The sequence below is a fragment of the Suricata suricatta genome, chromosome 10 (assembly GCF_006229205.1).
Source record: "Suricata suricatta isolate VVHF042 chromosome 10, meerkat_22Aug2017_6uvM2_HiC, whole genome shotgun sequence".
NCBI lineage: Eukaryota > Metazoa > Chordata > Mammalia > Carnivora > Herpestidae > Suricata > Suricata suricatta.
This window is the reverse complement of record NC_043709.1, coordinates 111194499-111216549: the sequence shown is the minus strand read 5'-3', so window position 1 is coordinate 111216549 and position 22051 is coordinate 111194499. Positions and strand designations below refer to the sequence as shown.

The window sequence follows — 22051 nt, the reverse complement described above, 5'->3', positions numbered from 1 at the left end:
CCCCCCCCCCCCCCCCCCCCCCCCCCCCCCGCCATCCCGGGGGACTCTTGTATGCTCAGTCAGTGTATGGTCACATTTGCAGAGAAAACTAAGGACACATATTAGAAATCTGTACTAATGCACATAAATTTTGTAAAATCAAACAAGATTGATTACCATCCCTACTTAATTCAGAGCAAAGGAAGGGAATCTAATTTTTCTACTTTTCCACACCTCGTTTGCTGTAATGAAAATGGCATTCTGCTTTGAATCACTTTCAATGAAATGATTTTCAGTATTGTTGTCTTTGTGACATTTTGACAATTAAAATGTATTTCTCAAGCCTACTGGAAATGCTGCAATGCCTTTTCTTGTTTTCATTTTTTTCCACTGGCCTGTATCTGAGCTTGTTGCCTAGGAAACTACTATTGGGTAGGATTTTGTTTGCTCGGTTGTCAGGCTGTCAGAGTTATGGGTAAAGTTCTTGGCTTTTTATTTGTAAAAGTGGAATAACTATTAGAAGTCTTTTATCTATATTAAAGTGCTTTATCTCCTCAATTAAAATGCAGCCAAACAATCGTTTGGTTTTCTTAAAATAATAGAGGATTTTCCCCCTTGATTATTATTGGAATTTTCTGTTTTGTGTGTGCGTTTGCAGTAGGATTTGAATTGTCACAGTGGGTTAGTTCCAAATATAGCCCTTCAATAAAAAATTCTCATGTAAATATTTATTTACTTTTCTGGGAAGTCTTGGACATATATTATGATTCATAAAATGTACAAACATCAACCTGAAAATATTATATTAAGTATCCTGAGATCTTAGAAAAATGTAGATTATTTGCTGTATGATAAGTTGAAAAATTATTCTCTATATAACATTGACATTAAAAAATGTTAATGTTAAAAAGAAGCAATAGAATTGCCTCAGATCTTATTCTTTTTTAGAGATTAAAAATTAAGAAAGATGGAGAGTGTAAAATTAATGATTAATTATATTTTTATGTAGCTAAATTCCGTGTCCTACAGATTGTTTGATACTTAAAAGAATTCCGAGATATTTGTGTTTGTACACTGCGGTAGCTACTAACCCCGTGTAGCGGCTGAGTCCTTGAAATGAGGCAGCAGTGACTGAGGAACTGAATTTTAGCAGTGTGGCTCATGGCTCCTGTATTGGATGTCACAGATAAGGGCTTTGCTACGCCAAAGCATCATCTTGGAATTTGATGGAATGCAGAATCTTGGGCCCTGCCGTGGATCTGGTGAATCAAAATCTGTATTTTTAACAAGCTGTTTTAGGATTGATATGCAGTGCTTTTCAGTCTAACTGGAGTACAGTTCCCAGGCTTGGCTGCATGTTAGAACTGGCTAGAGAGCTTGTAAAGTCCCTGGGCCTTGTCCTAGATCTGATTTTCAGTACTTGGGGGCATGGGGAGAAGGGGTCTGGGAACCAGCATTATTCCCAGATTATTTTAATGACTAGTGAAGATTTAGAACCACTGATATAACTCAAAGAGCATATGCATAAGTGTGAGGTGAGGATGGGGAGATCTTTTGTTAGTTTTTAATTTATTTTTTATTTTTGAGAGAAAGACAGACAGACAAACAGAGTGCGAGCAGTAGAGGGGCAGCGAGAGAAGGAGACACAGAATCTGAAGTAGGTTCCAGGCTCCAAACTGTCAGCACAGAGCCTGACCCAGGGCTCAAACCCATGAACCATGAGATTATGACCTGAGCTGAAGTCGGACGCTTAAGCCACCTAGGTGCTCCATGGGGGAGATCTTTTAGTACTGACGTGGATTTCTGTCTGACCTTTTGTTATAGTCAAATACAGGGGGGAATAGATAGGAAAGAGTTCTTAAGTGAGTGCTTAGTATATACTGGAGTAGATATTATTATCTTAAATTGATTAAGTATTAGAAGACTCTTAATGAACATATAGTCTGCTTTGCAAGATTGTAGTGGCATATTGTGTGGAAACGTAGATTGAACTCTTAATCCAAAACATTTCCATTCCATAGAAATGGAATATAAAGCATTTAATTTTACGTACACTCTCTTCCTCTCCATGAGGTACCCCTTCAATGTGCCACTCCCCAGTTCTTCCCACAAACCCCCTAAAAATAAAATAAATTGTGATGAAATTTAAAGCCTAAATTGTTTGTTAGTCTTAGTGGAAGGGAACTTGTCTCATTCTTAAATTCATTTATGACCTTTCTTTTTACCTATGGAGAATGATTGCCAAGATCCCAGCATCTGATGAGTCATTGGCTCCTTGCTGGTGACTCTCCTCTCAGTTCTGAGGTTCAGTGTGAGTGTATTCAGCTCAGACGCATTTCTTGCTGGCTCAAAGTGTGATGACCATGGAGGTAGATATTGGTGAGAAAATTGAAGGTATGTCAGAGCCCTTGTCTATAAGTTCTTGATGTTCTCGGATTTCACACGTATTGAAGAGGAACCTGTTCTCCGTGGCCCAACTATTGAATAGGCTTGGATTTTGTCTCTACCACTTATTAATAGGTTAACTTTAGCCAGGATGTCTTAATCCCTGAAACACCAATTTCTATACCAAAAGATGGGAATAATAATATAACCGATTTTGTAGCCTTGTTCTGAGGCATGATCAATTAATATGTTAAGGTTCTTAGCACATGCTTGACCCCTATCAAATACTCAATATATGTTAGTGGTTACAAAGTTAATTGGGGTTTATTATAAATGATCAGAATGTATTTACTTTTACATTGATCTTTCCTCAGGACAGGAATGAATGGATTAGGTTAGCCATGAAAGATCTCTGCACTTTGAAGGTAATATAAACAGACACGTAGCCATATGTTCCAGAACCATGAAGTCTTATTGCCGCCTTGGAGCAACCAGTTGGTGCCAAATGGCTTTATTAATAGCCAGTATGTACTGGGCTCTGTGGTAAGGAGTTAATTTGAAACTGGAACACTCAAGACAGAAGCGTGGATAATGAGCTATTTGAATGCTTTTGAAGTGCTTCTGTCACACTCCCCAGTATCAAGTAGTATTTCTTCAACTTCCAGCAGCCTCTGATCCTTTGCTCAGTTTCATTTGTCTTCATAATGCTGATCATCTTGTGATGTCCTCTGCTGTTGTTTAACCGTGGCTCTTTTGTTACCACTGAATGTCAAGTCCTTGAGGAGTTATTTGGTGCCAGAAACAAAAGAGACTGCATGCCTAGCCCTTAGTAGGTGCTCAAGAGATAGTTGTCTTGAATGAATGACTTTTGGTCTATACTTACACAGTTTTTAATACCATCAAGATTCAAGTTCAAGATGAAAAGCATATCTATGAACAAAATAAAATGTAGAGACTCTGAGAGTTAAGAAAAGGAATGCCTTTGTGAAGTCGTTGGTGATGGTCAATATGCTAGTGAAAAATATAAAAATGTTGTAAAGTAAGGAGATTTCAAGAGTACATCTTTCCCCAACGCAAAATAGGCTAAGGAAGTTAGTGAATCTTAAGTCCCCTGTGGGGGGAAAATATGACACTTCTATATAGTATTATGGGATAAAGGTTACAATAATAAAGGAAAGGGAGAATAATGCTTATAAAAAGTTAACTTGACAGTTCTTGAGGTACTTGAATCCTTAATAAAATAACAGAAGACAAATGTCCAAGGAGAAGGGCATTTAGAGACAATCTTCAATGCAATCAGTAATCGACATCCATTTTTGAAAGATGAATTACTTGTCAGATGAAGTTGATAATTTTGAAATTTAATTACATGATTGTTGAGCTGGGTTAGTAAAGTGAAAGGGATATGAGGAATTTGATATAGTTATATATATAAAATTATATGAACTAATTTAGAGTTGCTTGTACTTTGATATTCTTACATGGGAATAAATGCTCATGAAGAATAATAGTGCAAAGTTAAAAGTAAAAAAAAAAGTAAAGCAAAATGCTATTAGGAATCTAGCTACAGGGTTTTCAGCCAATATGTGAAAGAGCAGTTCTTTGAACTCTTTGAGAAAACAAATCTTTTTTTTTTTTTAAATCTTCTCTGGCCATCCAATATATGTTTCTTCTTTGCTAAAAAGATTGCCCTGATAATACTTAAGACAATCAAAGTGAAAACGATAGAGATACACTTTAACAGACATTTCCTAGGTGCCTTTTGCTGGGCTGGGAAATATGGGTGGAATCTCTAAAATTAATGAGGAAGACAGATAGGAAAGTACTAGTTATCACCGAAATTAACCTAAGACCTGATGTCACTTATGTTGTAGGAGTTTTTGGATTTTAGAGAAGGCAGTGCCTTCAAGGCTGACTTGGAGGGTGCACAGAGGTGGAATGGGCATAAAGGAGGGCCTGGAGAACTCTGTGGCCTTCTGGTTAGTCACAGCCTTGCAGCTGGATCTGCATGTAAGGCTTGAGAGGTGTTGCTCAGATCAGGGGTAAGTGCCAGGACTGACTCCAGTCATACTGTGACCCCACCAGACGAGGAATCCTGAGTCATGACATTTGGTTTGTGTTTAGGAAAGGTGTGATAGGTGTTCTCTAGAGGACAGACTAGAGAGGGCCCAGCAAGACTGGAGGGAAAGAATCAATCAAACAGAAAAATGATGCGGGCCTGTGGTATATGAAGTCTAGATTTTCTTAGCACAACTGAAGAAACCTTTTGCATAGCATAGCCCTGCTCCTCAGAGTCTTAACTTGTGTGGTCAGAGCAGCTACTTGGATGTCATTAGGACATCAGAAATGCAGAATTTGAAGTCTTCCCTGAGCTAAGACCTATACAGAGTCATCTTCACAAGATCCTCTGTTTCATTGTGTGCACATTAACGTTGGAGAGTCTCTGACTTATAGGTCCCTATCCTGGTGCATCCAGGGACACCTCCCTTGCTTTATCTTTCCCATGTCACATCTTTAACTCTATACTTTAGTTGTACTGAATTATTTGCAGACCTTTTAATTCTCTAGAATTTAGGTGTCTGGCCTTTGCCTCTGCAGTTTTCTGACTCTATGCCTTCTTTTTTCCTCTTTATCCCACTTGACAAACACCACCATCACCACTCCAAAACCAAACCCAAACCAGACAAACCCAAAACTTCAGTTTTTATGTCTGAGTCATTCACTTCTTTGTTGATTCAGCAAATGTTTGTTAAGGAATTGTCACAGTGAAAGTGCAGTGTTGTTCTCTAGGAACTTTGTGCTAATGAGGATGCACACCTTAAACTTTATGATGACATTGTGGCAAACACAATGACAGGAAAAGGCAGCCCTTAAGAGGAATGCCTCACTATGAAGAATTGGGCACCCCCCTCCCACTGTAAAGGGCCGGATAATCTGCCTTCGCCACAGCACCGCAGACTCTAAAGGGCAGACACCTGGTCCACGCTGCTCACCAGGAGACTCCCTAGGGAGGCGGTGTGCAGAAGTCTCCATTGACTAAGAACCATGGGGTTCTTTGTTGAAAGATGTGTCAGTGGACAGGTGGGGAGGAAGCGAAATAACAGTGGGTTAAAGACAAAGGAAGCAATGAAGCAGCCAACTCTTCTTTCAAAAAGATTGCCTATCAAGATCCCTTGTGGGTCTTACCCTCTGGTTGGGGCTATCGGCTGTATGGAAGTAGATGACGCACGTGCTGCTGGACGCGTTCTGGGAGGGACAACGTTACCTATAACCGTAACATAGTAGCCTCCCACCCATGCTCCTTGTCATCTCTGAATGTTCTGTGCACATCTGAAGGAACACAGTTTAGCTAGCTCTTGCCTACTTGCATGCTCCTGGGTGCATGCCCTTGCTCTCAGTCCTTCTTTTTCTTTCACTCATTGTTTCTTTGTAGCTCATTCTCATGGTCTCAACTCCAGTCCCCTCATTGCTCACTGAGGTATTTTTCTGAGAGTACAAAAACAAGCCAAAAATTTCTCCCAAAGAAAGATGCCAGTTGTTCAAATAGTTTGCTCCCTACCTGTGGTTATTTTCATCAGGGCACCTTGTTGTGTATCACTCATTTCCCTTTACTTTCTTCCTCTTACCAGTGTGTTTTTTATCACTGGGCAGGGGGTGGTCTGTTGTTTATTCCCTTTTGAATGTTCAGAGAGTGGGATTCACTTGGAATGATTTTTCCACAATAAATGACTCTCAAAATACCCTTGGCTCTATAGTCATTATTTTTAAAAATCTCTAGAATAGTAGTGTCTAACAGATGTTCACACATGTTTGTGGATTGAAGTGAGCCAGACATTTACCTGCCATAGCAAAACAAAAAAAGGGACACCAAAATTAGATAAAAGGGAAAAGACCACCCTTGTGGAGTTTTGCTTTCTCTGTGGCCTGAACACTCCCCAATGGGCTCCTGGCAGGTGCTCAGGATTCTGGCAGAACGATTTTCCCTGAGTTGTAACTGCCTTTGCAAAGAATTTGGGGACAGTGAATTTTTATACAGGAATCAGGAGCCAGTACATATTTTTATAAAAGCTGGTTACTTACATAACACCCTCAGGCCAGGCCCTACTCTCTCCTCCAAGACACAGAAAGATAAAAGTGAAAAGGCTTTTTACCTCTGAAGCCTGTTTCTGACACACCGTCACCAGGCTTTTCTACCCTCAGAGAGAAGCAAGGAGCCCCTGAGCTGCATATTTAACAACTGGAAGGGTTTTTATTCCTGACTGATGTATGTTAATCAAGTTGGAAACATTTTTAGTTCCTATTTTGTGTGTGTGTGTGCGTGTGTGTGTATGTGTGTGCGTGCGCACATGTGTGCATTGGGGGGAGGCGAAGGTGGGAGGAGGGGCAGTTACCATGAATGGGCGAATACTCATCCTCTGGGTAAATGGCCGGCGGACACTAGTGGGAGTGGAAAGAGTGCGGTGGGAGAGGGGGCAGAGGAACCACTGGCATCCCGAGCTACACAGTCCTTGTGCTCCTCAGGTCCCCTGTGTCGCGTGCCGTAGGGACCAGCTGCTCTTGTAGCAGTCAGGCTCTGTGCTCTCCCACTCTGCCTGGGTCGGTGGGGGCAGGGAGGATGCACCTGCCGGCGCTGATGGAGCCGTGGAAGGGCGAATGGGCCTCACTCCTGAGCTCCTTCCCTGCCTGGCTGTGGTTTGCTGGGAGCTGTGTCAGTCCCTGCAGTGAAAGCCACGCCTCCCTGGCCTTGGGGTGGTAAAAGCGTAAAGGATACTTCATCCCTTGCTGTTTTCCCTTAATTCTGCCATGTGTTTGTGAACAGTCCTTCCTTAACGTTTCCTCAATCAATGAGCCAGCTGTTTGCTGCTGGGATGCTAATGCTGGATCTGATGGATTTGAGGAGTTAGGACACTGTACGGTGGGCGATGTGCGTGGGATGGAGGGCAGTTCCCAGCCAGTGCCGTTGTTGGCCATGGTGAGGCGTGGAGTTGTCGCACTGCGGAGCGTGTGGAAGGAGCCAGTCAGTGTGGACAGTGGACAGGGTGCACGTGATGTGTGGGGCGGCTGAGTAGTGGGTCCTGAGCAGAGTATTATGGGAAGTGGTGTTAGAAAGATTCCCTAAGTCTGGATTAATGCCGGGCTTGACACTGAGACATCTCACCTCAGATTTTCTGTTTAACTCTTGGGAAGGCCTTTTTTTTTTTTGTTAGGATAATTGCAGAATCCCATGCAGTTGTAAGAAGTAATACAGAGAGATTCTATTGGTATTTTACTCAATAGTAAGATTTTGAAAAACTGTAGTTTTACATCATACCAATATTAACATTAATACAACCCACCTGTCTTGTTCACATTTCCCTACTTGTACTCCTATGAGTATTTGGAGGGTTTTTGATCGGGATATTTATATTCTCAGTTTCCAAATGAGAAGTCCAATGTTACAAATTTAAAGTGCTTCAGAAAAATTCTTGGGTTTTCTTTGGGAACGTTCATATGACATTGACTTCCTTTTCCCTTATTTTCTGTGTCCTAAGATTCAGTGGAACCCTTGAAAGCGTCCTGTTATCTATGAGAAACGTCTTTCAAGCTCAACCTTTCCCCCAAATCACCTGTTCTCTCTGGTGAAGTGGAAGCATATTGTGGATTTGAGATGCCTCAGTTCTCCCGGGAGAGGGGTGTGCCCTGTCCAGATTGCACAGAGCAGGGAGTCAATTAACAAGTATTCTGGGTGCAGCTGGGTCACTGAGGAGCAGGGTGACCTCTGACCCAGCACTTAAACTCCCTCTGTGGGCCTCAGTGCACTCATCTGTGAATGTGATGTTTCAATTTCTTTCTAGGGCACCTTCCAACTAGAATATTCTTTATTTACTGCATATATATGTATATGTAGTTAATAACAGGCTGATAAAACTCACTTTATATCCTTCTGAGTTATTCACTGTTTTTTAGAGCTTATTTTGTGCCTTGCACTCCACACATTTCTTCCAAAGATTTTACCTCAGTCACTGAAACACTGAGAAGCACCTTTATAAAAAGGGTGGCATATATTGGAAGGTCAATTTTGCAATATTGATGATGGTTTTTTTTTTTTTTATCTCCATGGCATGTGTTAATAACGTGGTACTTCTCACTGTGAGATGTGTTTTTAGAAAATGTATAATTGCCCTGACGAACGGGGGGATGGTCTTCATTTTGTATGAAGAGTAATTATGCTGTTTGCATCATAAGGTCTAATAGAACACGTGTAACTGCATATTATTTTTAGGTTTGATTAAATACCTCAATGGCTTATTCCTGTCTTCTTGGAAAAGGTTTATTCATTGCTTTGAGTAGTTAAATAATTTAGAAATCACTGGTAGAATGAAAGAAGAGAAAGAAGAGAAAGCTGATTAGGAGTAGGGGCTTGATGGTTAACAGTTAAAAATGTATATATCTGCCCTTTTAGTATTTGCTCTAATTCATTATTAGATTTGCCAGTTTCCACTTATTTAAAAGGCACCTTACATAGAACGGCAAATCAATATTTACAGTACATTAGTGACACAGAGAATTTGAAATCTTGTGATGAGGGTTTATGGCTGTTTTATCCACTCTTCAAAGGAATACACACATCAAACAGCCTCCACCAGCATCCTGGACCCCGCGACATCGCACCAGCCCCTCTGTGCTCCCTCCAGCAGCTTAATTATTGAAGATCCTCATCTTTGAATTTTCTTTTTAATATTTCAGAGGATATACTTAGGAAATCTATATATTAAATAAATCAGAAGATTACGGGCAGAGAGAGTTTTATTACTGTGTTTTTAAATGCATTGATTTTCCTAAAATTGAGGATGAGGAATTGTAATAATAATGACCAAATTACCTTAAACAAGAAGCTTCTATTTTTTCTAATTACTGTAAAGAACAGAAATTGCTGAGATAGGCCATGGGCACACCATAGCGGAAAGGCTGTATTCGTATTCTGCTCCTCTGAAACCATGAAAAAAATTGCATTCTTTGTATAATATATTTTATTGGGACCATGAAAGGAGGGAAACCTGTCAGATGAACCAGGATGATTCATTTTGTTGATAAGGCCAGATATTTATAGTGGTCTCCTTTATTTTTTAAATTTATTTTTTAATGTTTATTTTGAGAGAGAGAGAAAGAGAGAGAGAGAGAGAGAGAGCGAGCAAGAGAGCGCTCACACATGCACACATAAGCGGGAGAGAAGCAGAGAGAGAGAGACAGACAGAGAGAGACCGAGAATCCCAAGCAGGCTCTAGGCTCAGCACAGAGCCTGACGCAGGGCTCGATCGCATGACCATGATATTGTGACCTGAGCAAAAATCAAGAGCGGGACATTTAGCGAACTCAGCCACCCAGGCGCCCCCATAGTGATCTCCTTTAAAATCAGGTTCAGTTTTGTAAAAGACCAATGCCATTCGTGGCTACTTCTACAGCATTACCCACAACTCATGTACTTTGATTCTCCTGTGTTGCTTGTAATACTTTAACTCGTTTAGAGACACTTGATAATGGCTGTTGATACTGTTTTGAAAAACATATTTTTTTCTAGTTCATTTTTAATAAATTGTTATAAGTTGTAGTAGGATGAGATTTGGTGGGTGATCACTAGTATAGTATATGAACATATGTGGACTCACAAGTTTTTTTCTATTAAAAAATTTCTGATTCCATTAATGTAAGCTCTGGCCATACAGATTGGGAGGCTGAGGCCAGGAGAAGGAGCTGACATGCCCAGTGGCTGCCAGTCTAGGCCAGCAGTTCTTAATGTGTGGTCTGTGAGTCCTTGGGAACCACTAAGATCATTTCTGTGAGGCTGTTAGGGCAAGACCATCTTTCATAGTATTACCAAAATACATTCTGTGGTTTTCACTGGGCTGATAGTCTGCACCAGTGGTGCTCAGGCACTGATGGGTAAAATGCAGGACAGTGACACCAAATGTATTCTCCACCCAACCTGCTCACACTTTAAGACACAAAAAAGTGATTTCCATCTGCTGTCCTTAATGAAGCAGCAAAAATGATTTACTCTGATTAAATAATGATATTTGAGTACCGAATTGAATATGTTGTGTGATTAAAATGGTAGATAGGCATAAGGTACTTCTCTGCATTGAAGATCAGTGGATGTCTTGAGCAAAACTTGTATGTGATGGTTTGCATTTATAAACTGAGGTAACCATTTTTAATGGAACACCATTTTTTTTCTCTTTTTTTTTTTTTCTTTTTGCTTTGCTTTGTTTTGCTTTTTAAAAAAGGACAAAAAACTGGTTCTTCAGACTCTGGTGTCTGGCATAGTTTCTACGAAATGAATGAAGTGAGCCTGTATTACATGGCAAATAGTGAACTGTATTTATTGCCAAAGAAAACATGCAAGCCTTCTATTGAAAATTAGATATTGGAAAACATATATCCTGCCATGAATATGATAGCTTCCCAACACTTAATGACTTTTCTCATGAAATTAGTAGTAATATTCGCATATGTGATTCTCTGATATGAAGGGATATATCAACATTTCCAAGAGTGGTATAAGCCAATAATACATTCCAAATAGCTAATGTTTCAGAATTTTCTCATGAGTAAAAGATCCATTGAAAGTATAAGACAAGTAAATTTTACTGTGCAAAGAATAAGACGTTTACATTCCATGTGGCAGCTAACCTTTGAGAAATCTTATTTGTCAAGTTTTGATGTGGTATCAAAGAAGAGTATCTATAGTTCTGGAAAGATTATTAAAATAGTACTCCAGTTAAATATTTGTGGAATTCTTTTTTTCTTCATATATTTGTCATGTTGCAGCACATTGAAATCAGAAGCAGAGATGAGAATCCAGATGTCCTCTCTCAAGCAAAAATGTAAAACAATGCTACTCTCCCACTAAATATGCTTTGTTTTATAAAATAGAATTTTCTAAAATTCTGTTGTTTATGTGAACATGTAATGGGTTTATTATTGTTAAGTTAAAGATGAATTAAGGAATAAATATTTAAATTGTTTTCATTTCCACTTCTAATAAGGTAAACATCCCTAGCTATCACCCACACAAACAAAAGCTCTTTTGGGTCCTCAGTCATTTTTCAAGTCGAAGAGTCCTGAGATCAAAATTTGATTGTGTTGCACTAGGCTGGTCTCCTTTGGGGCACACTTAAACATCTTACACATTATACTTCTTCTACTTAACCAGGAGGTTTTTCTTTAACATTTCTGAAGTTGGGATGGCTGTTGTTTCAATCTCTATGTATAATTAATGTAGTATTTCTTTATCTTTCCTAAATCAAATGAAGGTATTAGTTAAAATCAGAGTGTGACTTCTTAATGTATATAATACTACTTAGAAAACAACAAAGCTTCTCCCTTTTACTAAATTGAGACTAACACTTATATCTCTAAGTAGCTAGAAATGGGATTTGTTTTCCAGTGAATTACTGAATAATAGAACTAATTTCGTGATTTGGATAATGATTCAGCACTGACCCGGGCGCCTGAAGGTCTGGCCAGGAAATAGTTCTGAGCTTCTCATGTCTTATCCCTGAGCCTCAGCTTACTCATCTGTGAAGTGAGTCACATGTTTCTCCATTGTGACTAATGTAGAAACTTATTAAAAAAGAAAAAAAAAGATTCAAATTGCTCCAAGTTCAGTCAGTGGTTCTAATATAAAGTTACTTAAATAAATATGTGTGTGTGTGTGTGTGTGTGTGTAAGTATGTGTAAATTGTATAAAAATTCCCTATAATTTTCAGGCAACCATAAAACGAAGAAGAAATGATAAACTAATGCAAATGCAAACTTACTACATCAGTGTGGGAGGCAGTGGTGTGTCGCTGAGTCTCATCCCAGGCAGCATGAGTGTAGACCACCACCGTGTGGCACAGAGTCTTTGCATTTGGACCTATGATGCAGCTGGCATACTGCATGATGATTCTGTTCTTTCAACACGATGAACTGCAAGAAAACCTTGATGTCAAGATCATTATGACATCCTTTGGCATTCTTTTATTAAGAACACATTGTTTACTTTTTATGTATTTTATTTATTTATTTTTAATGTTTGTTTATTTTTGAGAGAGACAGACAAAGTGTGAGTGTCTTAGGGGCAGAGAGAGAGGGAGACAGAGAATCGAAGCAGGCTCCAAGCTCTGAGCTGTCAGCACAGAGTCCTACACAGGGTTTGAACTCATGAACTACGAGATCATGCCCTGAGCCAAAGTCAGATGCTTAACCACCAACCAGGTGCTCCACACATTGTTTACTTTTTAAATTGAGTTCTGTTCTTTTCTCATTAGCCTGATACTCAAATCTAGGACACCTTCCTGACCGGGACAGTGGACAGAATGAAAACATGGGGTCTTGAAATTGCAGAAGGGAACTTGGTTACTAGGTAGTATAAGTGAAAGATTCATACCATCTATTATTTCCTTTTATATATCACTAAAATGAAAACAAAGTTTAATGTGCAAAGAACCGACAGGAGGCTGCCTGATAGCACATCTCCCGGGACCTCCCTCGTGCCGCAGTGGTGTAAATGCTGCCCTGGCCCAGTGCCCCAGCATCTACTTGGAGGGATGGCCCACAGGGTCTGCAGTCCCCCCTGTCACCTACCTGCTCTCTAATCCCCCTCCCTCCACATCTACAATTTCAAGACTTGTAGATGGAAGAGGTAAAAGGCTAATTACTTTTGTCTGTTTCAGACTAACAGATTAACACAGTGACCGTGTCCCGTCAGACGATGATGGTCCTGTTTATTTAATCTGCCTCCTATATGCAATTTATTTTTTTCTAGGAAATATTTTCAAAAACAAGTATAGTAAGCTGTTTTATTTTGTCTAAGCAAATTCAGCGACACTGTAGAGTTTTTGAATTTATTTTGGGGTTGAGTTGTACTTTTATGTGATTGTTTTATTGTGGCTAGAACTTTTGATTGTTACTTCTGTACTATCTTTTCAAGACCATCTCTTGTGAGTACTGCTTCTTTTAGATTTACACACACACATGCACAGGCACACACATATAGAAATTGATATTAATAACAATTAAATCAATAACAGCCCTGTAATTGGAATACAACAGAACACATATACAAGAAGCAGTATTATAATTATCCAGAGCTATTTTATTTTTCCCTCCTTATTTTGCTTTTCTGCTTACATTTTTGATTCGATGAATCTAGGAACAATTTTGTTATTTGGGAGGGAAGTCTTTTTTATAGCAAAAGCATTGAAGTATTAGCCCACATAGAGTCTAGGTATATATTTTTGTGAACTTGTTTTGAGAATGACTATATAGTTATTGGTGTGTTTTATTTTTGGGTGCGATGTAAATAGTAAAGGCTGTCACATGCTTTTACTTACATTTAAAAATTAGAAATTATTTTTCATGTGTTTCTCCCAGCAAATTAAGAAAGCAATTAACAATGCTAAATTAAATGTTCAGCTTATTTTTTTCCTGGTGATGTTCCTCAGGCTCTATTATTATCAAATCCTCATGATGTAGAAGCACATGTTAAAAGCAATGTTAAATGATTGATATGCTCTTATTTTCTCTGATCGTTTCTAATGTGCTTTAACATCTTCGAGACTATTGGGTTGGCAGTGGTTTAAATATCACCTTCAATGTGTATAAATAGTCTGTGTTTAGTTGAGTATCGTCTGGGATCTGTGTATCCACACCATTGATCAATGCATCAGTGTTCCCAAAATGTTTTTCATAGAGTAAATGCTGAGTTTACACCATTAAAACTTTTTCATTAGAGACTTTCTATAAATATTTACCTTGCATTCTAGATGATCTCTCACTTAATTTAACCTAATTTTTTGGTCTTCTATTTACTATGGTTTTGACAGATTTTGCTTAGTTGATGAGTGGAATTTTTGGTTCTCATTCCCAGTGTTACAGACCTGTGATTTTGTGGTTCTGTTGCTTCTCTGCTGTACCAGGGATGGTATCTGCTAAGATGTGCTCAGTGCCACTGATACAGACATTAGCCCGAGCTTGTGAATGATTGTGTTGTAACAGTCGCAAACAGACTTCTCTTTTATGTGAATACAGTTGCTAAGCACGGCCATTCATATAATTGTGTTTGCAAGTACATTGCAGGCACTATCTGCATATTAGCAATTGCTTTCAAGATTTCCATTAGCTTAAGTATAAGGAATATGTTTGTGCTCTATATTTTCTGATAGCACTTCTTTGAACAAAATAATTATCTTACTGAACAAAATTCTTTAATGGACAAGCCAGACAGTTTAGGTTGTTCATTTTTAATCCAGATATGATTAACAATTAGATGAAATTTGTTCCATGGATCATTGTTATTTATCTTGTAGAATATGTATGATATTTTATTTAAAAATATTGGGTACTGTTTAAGCACTTCATCTCATTTGGACTCAAGATACCCTCATGGGTTTCTATTTTATGGCCATTCACTTAGGACGGGACTAGAAGCAGAGAATAGTTAGGTGATCTGCCCAGAGCCACGCAGATAATGACTTGGTGAAGCACAATTAGGAGGCTGGCAGTCTTAGTCCAGAGCAGGTTATCCCCTACCTACCCCTTTTCTTTTACCGAAAAGTGCTTTAAAGGAACTAATGGAATCTCTATTTAGAATGCTGACCCCCTGTCACCTTCAAAGTGTTACTCTAGTTTTTAATCTTTTGGATTTCACTACCTTTATCCTAACGTGCAGTTTTCAGACCTTAGTTATCTTTTTTAAAAATATAATGCTTTTTTGTATTTATAGATATGCCTCTTCATGTCCGACGAAGCAGTGACCCAGCTTTAATTGGCCTTTCAACTTCCATTAGTGATAATAATTTTTCTTCTGAAGAGCCTTCGCGGAAAAACCCCACACGCTGGTCAACAACAGCTGGCTTCCTTAAGCAAAACACTGCTGGTAGCCCTAAAACCTGTGACAGGAAGGTAACCATTTCTATTTTGTATTAGTATCAATGATGAATGTCCACTGTTGACTGGATCCTTTGCTTCTAGCGCATCTTCACTATGGCCCTTTGTGTGTGTGGTGACCAACTTCTACCTCAAAGTTGAGATGACTTCCTTTTTATGTTGCCTTTGCATTTCTGAGAAATTTCATGTTGTGTATTTATACATTTATGTATCCATTTGTTTGAATAGATAATATATTTATGATTAAAAATGAAATCGTTCAGCATGTGAGGTGTATGTGTGAAGTCCTGTGTCCACTTTGTCTCCAGTCACCCTCTTTCTCTTCAGGCGCACCCCGCTTGCTACGCTTGCTACCTGGTTGCGTGTCCTTACAACGATATTCTACACAGGTGTGAGCAGATACTCATAGTGATTAATGAGGTGCACTAAAGAAATGATCGTTTTATGGACCTTTAAGGATGAAAGTGGACTCTAGAGGCGTTTATTCTAGCTACTCCATTGATAATTTTATCTTCCTACAGAATGGGAGTGTACTGTCTAAATAACATTTTTTCTTTGACCTAATTTATTTCAGCCTGTGATCTAATTTATTTAGTCTAATAACTAAACTTCAGTTTAATCTATTTTTTCCAATTTGTTTCGTAATGCTCTTCGTCAGATCTTCCTATAGAACCCTTAACATCCTATTCTGTTTTACCTCTGCCCTTTCACTTGAGAAGCTTTAAATGCTGTTTGTCATTTTCACTGCTGAATCTGTAGAGTGTCCGTAAATACCTGAATGAATGAATGAATGAATGAATATTTTTCAGTGCAGACAGTAATTGAGCACCATATATATTGAGAAATGTGGAACTATACTAATAACATATTAATATTAAAATGACTGTAGCTTGTGATTTGCCTAATTTATCCTTTGCATCTATGTGAAAATACCTTCTTAAAATTTTTTTAACTTGGTGTTGCATTTTTACAAATTCTTCTTTGTAGTGGTTCATTTAGGGGATGAAAATACCTAGAGTACCTTAACTGAGAAGAATCTACCAGGAAAACACAGTGTACTGTTGTCACTGATATTTTGGAATAGGCATTTAACTGTAAGGCTCACTCTTCTGAAATATTTTATTAAATATTTGATGGGGGATGAAATTGGAGTATCTTCTCATTGTGATTAACTTGAAGGTTTAGAATGCTTTATTATGAAGTAGAACATTCAAAGAAGCAGAATCCAATTTATGAATATGACTCATGACATTTAATTGGTGTTCAAAAAAGACTTAATTTACATGGATATTTACAAGTATATAAACAAGTCAAGTTGACAGTAAAAAAAAAAAAAAGATTCATTACTTATTAAAAAGGTTTTCAGGTTGTTTAAGGATAGTGGGTCAGGGGAGCCTGGGCAGCTCAGTCAGTTAAGCATCTGACTGTAGCTCAGGTCATGATCTCTCGGTGTGTGAGTTCGAGCTCCGTGTCAGGCTGTGTGCTCTCAGCTCAGGACCTGGAGCCTGCTTTGGATTCTGTGTCTCCCTCTGTCTCTGCCCCTCTCCCACTCATGCTCTCTCAAAAATAAATAAACATTAAAAAAAAAAAAAGGATAGTGGGTCAAAAGTCATTGAGGTACAGGATTTTCTTTTTAACTCCTTCAGCATGTTAGATGTGTGAGTCAGCTTCAGTTGCAGAAAACAGAACCACAGTAGCTATTTTAAACATAAGAGAACTTAAAATTGAGAAGTGCTTTCTCGGAAAATCGTTGGAAGAGCTGGAAGATCAGGCTGTAGACTGGAACTCAAGGACCTTCTGGACGATGCAGGACATCAGATCTGCCCAGGAAAGCAGCAGAGGCTGCAGGGCAGGCACCTGGGATCCTGCCCCCTGCATCTGCTCATAGATGCTAGCGCCCCATCTCTGGGTGTGCTCACGCTGCCTCTTGGCACTTGTGAAGCTGGGGAGTGAATCCAGAAATGCCTGAGAAAGCTCCATCATCTAGCTCCATCTCCATGCTTGCCACCAGCAACAGCCCAGGAAAATTCCCTGTTTCACAAGCATCATTAACATTTCAGGCTGTTGTATCCAAATATGCAGGATGCTGTTTGTGTCCAGATCCTCATCTGCAGGTGAGGTTTAAGAAATGGACGTTAGCCTTCCAGTCTTGGACGCATGCGATGAGAGGATTGTGATGTGCACTGCCGAGTAGTCACCTCACTGACATTTTGTTTTAAGTAACAGATATCTATCATTGTAAAACATTCTGAAACTAGTACAATAGGACAAACTCAGCGACAACCAGTTCGAAGATATTAATGAATATACACACATATGCACGTACACATACCCTCACACACATACATATACCCCATAGAGCTGGAGTCATACATACTTATGTCTGCATATGTGCATTGTTATTATTTATACTTTTGTTCATAGTGTGTGTGAATTTTATTGGAAAATATTTTTAAAGGCAGCCGAATATCTCTCTGTGGAATATACTATAATTTATTATTCTCTTATTGTTGGATATTTATACTATTTACATTATAAATATAAGTGCTGTGAGATAAACTTAAATGCACTTTTGTTTAAAAAATGGTTATTTATTCAACAAGGTTTTTTTTTCTTTTTCTTTTTTTCAGTTTCTTTATTTTGAGAGAGAAAGAGAGTGTGGGTTGGGGAGGGGCAGAGAGAGAGGATCCAAAGCAGGCTCTGCACTGAAAGCATGGAGCCTGACTCGGGGCTCAAACTCACGAACTGTGAGAGCATGATCTGAGCTGACATCAAGAGTCAGACGCTTAGCCGCCTAAGCCACCCAGATGCCCCTCAACAAGCTTTTTTCTATGTGGAGCAGTATTTAATGTAGCCAGTGCCCACACTTTTCTCATAGGAAAGGCCTTAATTTACATACAGAAGTATATTTATTTATCTTGAGAGAGAGAGAGAGAGAGAGAGAGAATGCAAGCAAGGAAGGGGCAGAGAGAGAGAATCCCAAGCAGACTCCATACTGTCAGCACAGGGCCTGATGTGGAGCTTGAACTCATAAACTTTGAGATAATGACCTGAGCTAAAATCAAGAGTCAGACTGAGCCAGATGTCCCTACATATATATCTTTAGAGGAAATCATATTCACATACAATGCACATAAAGGATAATGTGCAATGATTTGTCCTTTGAATTATCATTGGTTTTACTTTTCAAGTACCCATTTCCTAAGCTTGATGTCAATTTTGAGCTATTTGAATTATAATCTGAGAGATCTCCTCTCCTCTCCTCTCCTCTCCTCTCCTCTCTTCTCCTCTCCTCTCCTCTCCTCTCCTCTCCTCTCCTCGCTTCACCTCTGAATTCTTTCTTTTTGTATGTGTACAATGGACTAAATGCTATCTTATTTTCAGTTATAAAACAACTTCTTATATTTTCAATATTTAAAAAGGATGCTTGGAAGAAAGCATACTTGCTGATCAGTATTTTGATTTCTTTATCTTGAGGCCATGAGAGCTTACTTGTGCTGGGCAATTTCAAGATCTGATAAATTTTTATGAGTCTGTTAGATTTCCTGTATAAATGAATGGAAGAAAAGGAGGTAAGGATTCATAGTCTTGTGATCCATTGAGTTAAAATAAGTTGACATTATTGTATTACTCATCTATATAGCTAAGTGACTTCTATTCTTCCAAGTTGATAAGTAAAACAAACAATTTTAGAATAATGTCAACAATCAGTTGAAATCTCTTATTTCGGAACTAGATATGTTAGAATGATTTTGAACTTGCTCCTATGGGTTCAAAACCAAAATGGGAGGTGGGGTCTTCCCAGTTAGAGTAGTCATTTCCACTTTTAAGTTTAGAAGGCAGTGTACACAGATTTTGATGCAACCGAGCCAGGCGAGAGCTTGGAGAGACCGAAGCATCTATGGGCTTCTGTATCTCTTAAAATTCTGCATAAAAGAAAAGAGCCTTGGCTTCTAAAAAAGTTCTTGGGAACATTAACTCATTCCTGTTTCTCAACATTTTGTGGTTGACTGCTTTTTTCAACTCTTCTAGAGAACACTTTAGTCATACTTAGTATGGAAAAATACATTGCTAGAAGATGTATTTTCATTTGAGATATTACACGTGTTTAATATTCATCTTGGCAAAGAGTATTTGAATCAGAGTGAATACTTAAGTCATTTTGCCACTTCTTTGGTCATCCTTATTAAGTGTTTGTCCCTGCAGATAAAGTCTAACTAGTATGTGGAGGGCATTTGATTCATTCCATCAAGAACAATGTAATGAGGCACTTACCAGAATCAGCCTACCATGAAGTTCAAGGATAAAGTCTATGCATTATTTCATTGTGCGTTGGTTTAAGCCATTACTCCTTTGCCCCAAAGACCGACAGCTGTTGCTTTTCTATGTCATCTGTTCCTTCCCCCATCCCCAACCAAATAAAACTTACATAAGTAGATAAAAACAAAGGTAGCATAAAAAACATATCTTGACCAGTTCCAAGAGACATTTTTTTCTATTAGGGAAAGGGGAAGAAAGTCATAAGAGAACACATTATATTTATCATTAGTATCTTTTAAATTTGTATTATTTTTAAGGAGTTCTTTAAAAGAGACCTTGGATGCTTCTGATACCCTGGGTTTATTACTTCTGTTTGATGTAGTTGCTTGACATGTTTGTTATCATTCCAATACTCCTGACATATATGAACTCTTGGAAGAGTTGCTGACTTAATTATGTCTTTGTCACCTATCTTTGTGTTCCATGAGAAGAGTTATGGGATCTTCTTTGCTCTAGCTTTAGAAAAATATTTACATAAACAGTTTTGTAGTATATTTTAAGATTCCCAAAACAGTGTTCTTCTTATAATACTACTACTTGCTCTTTGCATTTATAAAGTAATGAAAAATACAAAGAAGCAGGTAAGTAATTTGGAATCGTGTAGATGAGTAATATTGACAGTTCACTGTATTAACTTCAGACTCTGGAGCATAGCTCTGTATAGCTGGTGGCTGTCCTTATTACCAATGGGGAATCATCCAATGAGTATAGTTTAATTTCCTGCCTTTTCCCCTAATTCTATCTTATATTGAGAGCATTTTCCCATGTCTCATAAATATAGATAGCTTGCATAATGTTCTTTTATGTACTGATTTTTTTTCTTGTAGTCGGTGTTTTTTCATCTTATTTAGTGATTTTCCTATTGCTTGACTTCTATACTTTGCCAGGGTTTTATCTGTTTGTTTGTGTTTGTTTTGTTTTGTTTTTTCTCTAATAAGTAGCCTTTAAAAGTACCCTTCAGAAAGGATCCTTATATATTAATTTATGTTGACATCTCTGATTATTTTCTTAGAACAGATTCCTGAAGTAGACTTATTTGACCAAGGAGATGAATATTTTTAAAGCTACTGATAATCATTTCTCATAAGTTCATGACTAATAAAGTGTCCAGTACTTATGTTTTATAAAGCACTGTGAGAAGTCCCAGAAGGGGTGAGCTATGGCATGAGGTGTTTAAGAACAAAGAAGGAAGTGGTACTATTCCTGAGTTCTGGAACTTACTGTCTCAGTGTATAGCTTAATAGTTTTCATTTGGCTGTGCATCATAATTACCTATGAACTTTTAGAGGGCAAAACACACTTACAGTCATGGATTCATTTGCCCATGTCAGGAGATTTGTGTATGTATTTAAAGCTGCTTTGCTGATTTCAGGGCAGTCTTTTTATTTTTATTTTATTTTATTCTTTTTTAGAACTTGAGTCTAGCTGAAAAGGAAAGGTGTGTTGGTTTGCCTGTTAAGATAGGGTATATAAGAGTGTTATAGTCTTTGAGATGTCTTCTTTTTAGGCTCATTTCTCTATCATGGCAGAATAGATTGCTTAGATTGCTCAAATTTATCATTTTCAAATGAAAACCAGTTAAAGTGAGTTTTGTTGAGTTTTAAATAAAAGTATAACAACATCCTTTTGAGATAGTGGATCCTGTTCTTTCATTGGCAAACTAGAATAGGAAATATTTTTTCTTTTTTTTAAATTTAAGAAAAAATTTTTAAATGTTTTTATTTTATTTTTGAGAGAGAGAGAGAGAGAGAGAGAGAGACAGCATGAGCAGGGGAGAGTCAAAGAGAGAGGGAGACACAGAATTGGAAGACAGGTTCCAGGCTCTGAGCTAGCTGTCAGCACAGAGCCTGATGTGGGGCTCGAACCCACAAACCACGAGATCATGACCTGAGCCGAGGTCAGACGCTTATCTGACTGAGCCACCCAGGCACCCCGGAAATATGTTTTCTAAATAGAAGATATGGTACAAATAATGTACATGTCTATTGTTCCTTGATATAATGCTCACCCCACCCCCAGTCTTAGTAAAGTGCATTTGAATAGAGTCAAGACACCAAATTCCCATTATCATGTGTGAAGTCACCAATGCTAATTCAGCCCAAGGAATCTCCAGAAAATGCCTACCCCGTTTTATTCAGTCAGAAAACTTTGGCAATTGCCAGGCTGACAGTATATTATCAATTAACATTGAGTCCTACTTCATGGTAGTCCAGCATAGCTGCTTTCTTGTCATTCATTCATTCATTCTTTATAGAGTTGCAGTCTACACTGACCTGTTTGCATTCTTACCCCCTTTTCAACCATTAGGCTTCTTAGCCTCCACTTCTCCTTTATTCTTTCTAATGGATAAGGCCAGTCACATTGGCAAATTTGAATATACTATTTTATTTTTAGGTTAGTACACTGGACCTATGGGCTATTACAAAATGTTATCTATCTTTTGTTATTTATGAGG

At 38.3% G+C, this 22051-nt stretch overlaps 1 protein-coding gene across 1 annotated transcript in view; it reads left to right on the top strand.

The window, feature by feature from the left end:
• The window catches only part of PARD3 (par-3 family cell polarity regulator), a 524039-nt gene that overhangs the window by 166425 nt on the left and 335563 nt on the right, over positions 1-22051 (top strand). Inside the window, exon 4 of the mRNA XM_029955571.1 lies at positions 15113-15291. Within this exon, the coding sequence (XP_029811431.1) occupies positions 15113-15291 (179 nt within the window). The remainder of the gene's footprint in view (positions 1-15112; positions 15292-22051) is intronic.